An 8,156-nucleotide genomic window follows, 5' to 3' on the forward strand; every position below is an offset into this window, starting at 1 on the left:
AGAACCTGATGGTGTTTAACACCGAAAAATGCAAGGTTCTCCACCTTGGGAGGAAAAACCTGCAGCATCCTTATAGGCTCGGCACAGCTGGCAGAGTGGAGAGCTGCCTCCAGCTGGTAAGTTGGAAGGGGAGGGCAGAGGAAAGGGATGTGGGGGCACTGATCAATGCTCAGGCACTGCCCAGCTGAGGCAGGGGGATGGTCCATTGCTGCTTACATTCCAGGGGGGCAGAGGCATGTGTCTCCAGATCTGCATGGCTTGGAGCAGGCTTTGGCTGCTCCTGGAGAAGGCTGCAGCCACCCCAAATTTCACTGCAGCTCTACTGCCAACCCTGTGCCACCACCTGATGCAGCCACAGCTTTTTAGCAGGCAGCAACATGGGGCTGGGAGTGGAGCTGTGATGAAATTTGGGGTGGCTGCAGCCTTTTCCCAGCACTGCCAGAGCCTGCTCCAATCCCAGCCTTCAGCAAGAAAAGCCCTGTGCAGTGCCAGCTCCGGCTCCACCCAGCAGCTGCAGCCCACCCTGCGCCATGCAGATCCAGAGGCACACTCTCCCCACACCCTCCAGGGATGCAAGCAGTGGCAGGAGCTGTCCCCACCAAACATGCCACAGCTGCGTCCCATGCCCCCCTCACTGGGCAGCGCCTGCCCCTGCCCCCTCCCTCAGCATGGGGGCTGTTGACCTGCCCCCCCCACGCCCCTTCCCTTCCCTGTCCCTTTCCACAACACTGGACTTACCACCTGGAGGCAGCTGTATAAGATATCGGATCGGTATTGGCAAATATGCCTCCTTAAATATCAGCTATCGGTATTGGCCCCCCAATGTCTTTACCTTTACTCAGTAGGGTGAAGATGTATGCAAATATCAAGGGATTGAAAATCAAACAGTTTTTTGTTAGGTTTTTTTTTTTAAATGACCTGTGGTTATATGCATTTATTCCCTTAATACTGTGAAAAGACTAATAATAGCCAAGAAAAAGCAATTATAGGCCAGCAACGCAGAAGAAATATGAGAAACATTTGCCTGAGTCAAACTGTAAGAATGCCAGAGCTCAGAATAAACAGAATTTGAAAAGTTTCTCTTGTGCATTTTTCCGTATGTTTATGCTTAAAATGTACAGCAGATGTCTAGAATATGCCTGCACAGAGTATGTTCCTGTGATTCTGCCCCACTGAAGATAAAGGCAAAACATGTATTGACTACAACTAGTCAACTGAAAGTGTATACTTTATTATACTTCCAAAGAAGATTTCCTCATGTCCATGTTTGGAAGCCATGAGCCTTCATAATAAAACTCTAAGTTATAGGTTATGAGAACAGACAAAAACAAGATAGAAGGAGAAAAAAACATTTTGCCCCATTGTCAAGCTAGCTATATGCCACTTAATCATTTTGCTATGTGGAATTCTTATATAGCCACCTGATTATGAGCACTAGCACCTGGAACCTGCTACACAGGTGAGGGAAAGGAAATGTCTTTGAACACAGCAGGGAAAGTTGGGTCAGAGTTAAACCCAAACTGATTAGAGAAATTTCTAGAAGTGTAGGATTTTCTTTTCTTTTCTCTGTAACTAAGGTAATGGAACCCTATCTCATTAAATGTGGAAAAATATTCAGATAAGGCATGTTATGCTAACAGTTTCTTTTATGGTTTATATTTTTATTATCGTTTTTAAGAATGTTACTGTGATATCAGTAATTTCATGCAGATGGCTTTAAAGAGATGAAAATCTCTCAGCTTCTAACAAGCAGTAAAGGGTTTTCCTGCACCCCTTCCCCTATTTGTGATCTTGTGTTGTCTCTCATTAAGGTATGTTACAAAGGAATATGGCAACTAAATAAAGGGAAGAAATTTTAATTCCAAAGAGGACACATGGATGATAGGTACTGTGTTTTCTTTATACGTCCTTCTTCCACCAGTTGATATCTGATAATTTAAGTCCTTCTTGTGAAGAACATATATCATGAAACCATTGCATTTTAAAATAATTCTGCCTGGTTTATTTATTTTATTTTTAACTTATTATTTCGAACAGATACACGCAAAAGGACACACTCAGCATGTTAGTAACTTTAACAATAAGCAATCTCAAAGAAGCAAATAGGAGAACTTAAGTTACTCATGTGTTGATATGTTTGTAGGACCACCCCACAAGATTTGCTACTTCTGGTGTTTATCATTATTGAAATAATAATAATTAAGAATTTTTAATATAAAAATTCCACAGAAAGCAGTTCCAATATTACATTCAAAGGATTAAGTTTTAAAAGTAAGAACTAAGCAAAATGAGTATTGAAAAGGTCACATTTCTGTATATTAAATAAAATCTAGATAACAGAACTACAGCTAGCATACAGAAACATAGAAAATTAGGGTTGAAAGGGACCTCAGGAGGTCGTCTAATCCAGCCCCCTACTCAAGGCAGGACCACTCCCAACTAGATCATCCCAGCCAAAGCTTTGTCTATCCAGGTCTTAAACATTTCCAAGGATGGAAATTCCACCACCTCTCTGGGTAACCTGTTCCACTGTTTTAATACCCTCCTAATGAGACATTTTTTTCTTAATATATAACCTAAACTTCCCTTGCTGCACCTTTAGACCATTACTCCTTGTTACTCATCTGCCACCACACAGAGCAGTCTAGCTCCATCCTCTTTCAAGCCCCATTTCATGTGGTTGAAGGCTTAAATCCCCTCTGTCTCCACTTCTCCAGACTAAATAAGCCAAGTTCACTCAGTCTTTCCTTATAAGTCATGCCCCCCCAGCCCCTTCATCATTTTTGTTGCCCTCCACTGGACTCCTTCCGATTTGTCCACATCCTTTCTGTAGTGGGGGTGCCCAAAGCTGAACACAGTACTCCAGATGTGGCCTCACCAGTGCTGAATAGAGGGGAAGAATCACTTTCCTTGAAGTGCTAGCAGCACACCTACCAACGCTGCCCAATATGCCATTAGCCTTCTTGGCAACAAAGGTACACTGTTGGCTCATATTCAGCTTATTGTCCACTGTAATCCCCAGGTCCTTTTCTGCAGGCCTACTGACCAGCCAGTCAGTGCCCCAGCCTGTACCAGTGCATGGGATTGTTCTGTCCTAAGTGCAGGATTTTGCACTTGTCCTTGTTGAACTTCATGAGATAACTTTTGGCCCAATCTTCCACTTTATGTCGGTCACTCTGAATCCTAGCCCTACCCTTCAGTGTATCTACTACTCCCCCCAGCTTGGTGTCATCTCTAAACTTGCTGAGAGTATCCTCTGCGCCATCTTCCAGGTCCTTAATGAAGACATTGAACAAAACCGGCCCCAGGACTGACCCCTGGAGCATTCCACTTGACACTGGATGCCAACTAGACCTCAAGTCATTAATTATTACTCTCTGAGCCTGATGCTCCAGCCAGTTTTCTATCTACCCTACAGTCCATTCATGTAGCCCATACCTCCTTAACTTCCCTGTGAAAATGTTGTGGGAGACCATATCAAAAGCCTTGCTAAAATCAAGGTGTATCACATCCACTGGTCTCTCCACATTCACAGAGCCAGTCACCTCATCATAGAAGCTAATCAGGTTGGTCAGGCATGACTTGACCCTGGTGAATCCATGCTGACTGTTCCTAATCACCTTCTTCTCCTCCAAGTGTTTACAAATGGATTCCTTGAGGATGTGCTTCATGATTTTCCATGGACTGAGGTAAGGTTGACAGATCTGTAGTTCCCTGGATCTTCCTTTTTCCCCTTCTTAAATATGGGCACTGTTTGCCCTTTTCCAGTCATCCAGACCTCTCCTGATCACTATGAGTTTTCAAAGATGATGGCCAGTGGCTCTTCAATCTCATCAGTCAACTCCCTCAGCATCCCTAGGTGCATCCAATCCCCCTGGACTTGTATATGTCCAACTTCTCTAAACAGTGCCTAACCTGTTCTTTAGCCACTGTTGGCTGCTCACTTCCTCCCCAAACTGTGCTGCCTGGTACAGTAGCCTGGGAGCTGACCTTGCCTGTGAAGACTGAGGCAAAAAAGGCATCGAGCACTTCAGCCTTTTCTGCATCCTCTGTCACAAGGTTGCCTCCCCCATTCAGTAAGGGACCCACACTTTCCCTAATCTTCCTCTTGCTATCAACATACTTGTAGAAACCCTTCTTGTTACCTTCACATCCCTTCCTAACTGCAACTCCTATTGTGCTTTGGCCTTCCTGACTTAATGCCTGTATGCTTGAGCAATGCTTTTATACTCCTCCCTATTTATTTGTTCAACTTTCCACTTCTTATAAGCTTCCTTTTTTTGACTTAGTTTACTGAAGAGTTCCCTGCTAAGCAAAGTTAGTCTTCTGCCATATTTGCTTGTCTTCCTATGCATCAGGATAGTTTGTTCCTGCACTCTCAGTAAGGCTTCTTTCAAGTATAGCCAACTCTCCTAGATTCTTCTCTCCCTCACACTGGCTTCCCAAGGGATCCTGCCTATGAATTTCCTGAGCAAGTCTAAGTCTGCTTTTCTGAAGCCCAGGGTCTTTACTTTGCTGCTCTCCATCCTTCCTTTCCTCAGGATCCTGAACTCAGTCATCTCATGGTCACTGCTGCCCAAGCTGCCATCCACTACTACTTTCCCCACCAACTTTTCCCTGTTTGCGAGCATAAGGTCAATAAGAGCATGGCCCCTAGTTGGCCTCTTCAGCACTCGCACCAGGAAGTTTCCCCAATACTCTCCAGAAACTTCCTGGATTTCCTGTGCACTGCTGTATTGTCCTCCCAAGCACATGTCAGGGTGACTGAAGTCTCCCATAAGAACCAGGGCTTTTGATTGGGAAACTTCTGCTAGGTGTTTGAAGAAAGCCTCATCCACCACTTCCTCCTGGTCTGGTGGTCTATAGCAGACCCCCACCACAACATCACCCTTGTTGCTTTCCCCTCTAACCTTAACCGGAGACTTTCAACAGGCCTATCTCCAGTTTCATACTGAAACTCTGAGCAATCATATGGCTCTTTTATATAAAGTGGAACTCCTCCTCCTCTTCTTCCCTGCCTGTCCTTTGTGAACAGTTTGATACATAGCTTTTTTAAAAAAAATAAATACTAAAGTGATTGAAGATTTTCCACTAGGTATTGTTCAGATTTAAAACAATGTAATTTCCTGTGCAGCAAATGAAAACTTAGGATAAGACACTACATGTCTCTGCTGTCTTGAAAGTGTTAATATTAATATGTGCATCAGGCCCTCTGTTAAGAGAAGGCAATTGGAAAGTTTCCTGTGCTGTTCTAAGTGCAGTGTGCTATATTGCAGACAATACTTTGTGAGACTTATTTGCTGCATTGCAGCATACCTTACTGCAGCACTGGAAGCTTCAGTAGGTCTTTGCCATATTGCTTAATAATACAAGTCTGTAAAACAGCTAGAAATTCAGTAGTTTCTCTGCATTGATTTCCTCTACAAGACTGTGACAGTCACAGGCTATATGCCTGTATCTGTGCCCTTTTTTAGAAAAATGAGAAATTAGCACAATCACTGTGGAAGTGCATGCAGTTTTAATGCCAAAATGGGCATTGGCAAAGCTCCATTAACCACTATATCTCTGCACAAATACCAAAAACTGTTTACAAAAAGTGTGAAGAACTGAGATGAGTTAGAGATTTTAGAGGCAATTAGACATAGTAACTCATTGAAATACCAAATTTCACATACTTTTTCTTTCTCCTCTGCTCTCCAAATCATTTCCTTTTGTTTCTGTAGCCTTTCTTTTTCATCTTCCTTTTCTTTTCTTCTGGCAGCTATAGCAACTTCCAATCTGGCAGCCTCCTCTTGTTGTGCTCTCCACTGCAGAACCTAAAAGAAAAGACTGAGAAAGTCTTCACATGTAGATTGACCCATGATAAAAGAAATGTAATATCTTGACCCTGGAAACAAGAATTTGAATAATGCAGAAACGCATTTTATACATTAAGTTTTATGGTTCAGCAATATGCAATTACCTAATGAACATTATTTCCCTATTGTAAGCCAGTCTTAATTTGGTGGCATAGTATTTAAGGAGCACAAACACATATGCAAATGTAATAACTTTGGGTAAATTGTCAAAAGCATTTAAGTGGCATAAAAGACTGAGGTAAAAGAAGGTGGAGCTTCTCTACCTCTACAGCAAATTAGTTGCTCCGTATGATTGCCTATGTAAGTAAACCCCTACCCCTCAGTAAAAAGAAAGTTAACAGAGAGCAGAGGAGAAGAAGAACGAAGATTCGTTCTTGTTTACTATCGGAGAAGTACGTGCGCCGGGGCACTTAGCAAAGAGCAGTGAAAACACTGGGAAGCTCCAACCCCATTTGCTTTATGTTCACTTGTTTGTATGTCCATTCTCTCAGGTGTAGTCAGCACACAGCTCTTTCTTCTAAGCAACTGTATACTGTGTTGTTGTTGTTGTTACTGCTGCTGCTGTTATTGAAGCTCTACCACATATCTCCCAGACCAGAGAGAATTGCTCCCATTCAAATACAAGGACCTTGGTTGCATCCTACATGAAACCAATTTTCTCCAGTCGCTCTGCAAGGGTTCGGACAATGAAAAAATCCTTAAATGAGAACACAAAAAGGTAGGTATTATGGCCATACACACACCTGAGAGACTGCCAGAAACAAAGGAAGCTTGTATAGAACAGTATACTTTAATAGCAGGGTGACCATACATCCAGGATTTTGGAGGCTGTTCCTAGCCAGCCAGTGAGAATTAAAATGAGCGTCCTAGAAACACAGGCGTGCAGACCACAGTCTGGCAGGGAAGTGGAAAGCAAGGAGTGGCATGGAGTGCCAGGCAGACAGGCAGGCAGACACAGCTGCCAGTATACCATGCCCACCTCTACCTGAAGCAGCACTGCTGACTTCGGGGGCAGAAGGCAGGTGAAGTGTCCTGGATTTCCCACTCTCCTGTATGGTCGCCCTATTTAATACTCAATGGGCCCTGTTTACCCATGGGAGCAGTGGACAAAGATGAAAACTGGTTACAGAGAAAATAATTCCATAATTTGAAGAAGCCATTGGAAGAAGGGCTCCCTATGGGACTCTGACTTAAGCCCAAAGAACACCCAAGAGTGGTAAAGAAAGGCAGGTATTTTATTATTTTGTTTAGCTATGTTTATTTCTTATGTTAGTTAAACAGTCATTGATTTCTGGAACCCTTACAGGTCTCTTGGCTGCATCTGTCACATGTCCCTGAAGAGGTAAGCTAGAGACACAGAGCACTTACAAGATTGAAAACTCTAGGAAAAGTTCCACTTAAGCTATAGTGGGAGGTCAGAACTGATTCTGGAAGTTTCACACCTGGGCTGTGGGGTCTCATTTCCTGAGTAACAGATATAAAACCTGTGCCCAAAAATTGTGTCAAAGAAGCCAAGGAAAGGGTCAATGGTGGTCCTATTCAGACAAGGAAAGTCAAAGGACAGGTGGATCCCAGGATGAAAAGACTCAAACACTGCAATCAGCAAACTCTACCAAGAATCTGGTCACTGTCCTGACTTCCAGGGAATGTTTTAGGCATCAGTGACCAGACTACTATGGGATAAAATGTTTATTACCCTAATCCCTATATTTCTGGAAGAAAATGAAAAATTCAGAAGAAAGAAACGGGAGACAGTCAGAGCCCCTCACATTTACAGATCCACTTTGTTTTGACTTCTGTTTCACCATTTTGAAGGGACAGTGTTTTACTTTCTCATTTTGTTTCATTTTGAAGCACTGTTCCATTTCATTTCGTCGAAACTCTTTCGCTGTTTCAACGTGTTTAAACATCTAGCCCATAGATTATAATGGGGAATCATGAAAATGCCAAAAACTTTGTCATTTCTTGCCTGATTCAGATGAAAATTGCAGAGATGGTAGTGCCTTCTGAGGACATGAAAGCTGCCAAGTTTCAAGGAGATAGGTACAGGGATTTTTGTGAAACTATACCTCAAACAGTTGAAATTCGTGGGGAATTCGGCACAGGGGACACAACGGTGGGAGTCTACTACAGACCTCACACTCAAAGTCCCAAACTTGACCAGGAGTTCGCCCAGGAACTGACTGAGGCCGCTTGCTCCAGGACTTTGGTTGTCATGGGTGACTTCAATTACCTGGACATCTCGTGGGAAGATCACTCAGCTAAATCTGAGCGGGCGCAAAGCTTTCTCTCGTGCGT

The 8,156-nt window shown here is 43.3% G+C and overlaps 1 protein-coding gene across 3 annotated transcripts in view; it reads right to left on the minus strand.

Annotated features, from left to right (window-relative positions):
• CCDC148 (coiled-coil domain containing 148) overlaps nt 1-8,156 on the minus strand; it is a 146,961-nt gene that overhangs the window by 43,711 nt on the left and 95,094 nt on the right. For all 3 annotated transcript variants that reach the window (XM_019554576.1, XM_019554577.1, XM_019554578.1), the window contains one exon: nt 5,676-5,816. In XM_019554576.1, the coding sequence (XP_019410121.1) occupies nt 5,676-5,816 (141 nt within the window). The remainder of the gene's footprint in view (nt 1-5,675; nt 5,817-8,156) is intronic.

Source organism: Crocodylus porosus, unplaced genomic scaffold, assembly GCF_001723895.1.
Source record: "Crocodylus porosus isolate Cpor-Errol unplaced genomic scaffold, CroPor_comp1, whole genome shotgun sequence".
Classification (NCBI taxonomy): domain Eukaryota; kingdom Metazoa; phylum Chordata; order Crocodylia; family Crocodylidae; genus Crocodylus; species Crocodylus porosus.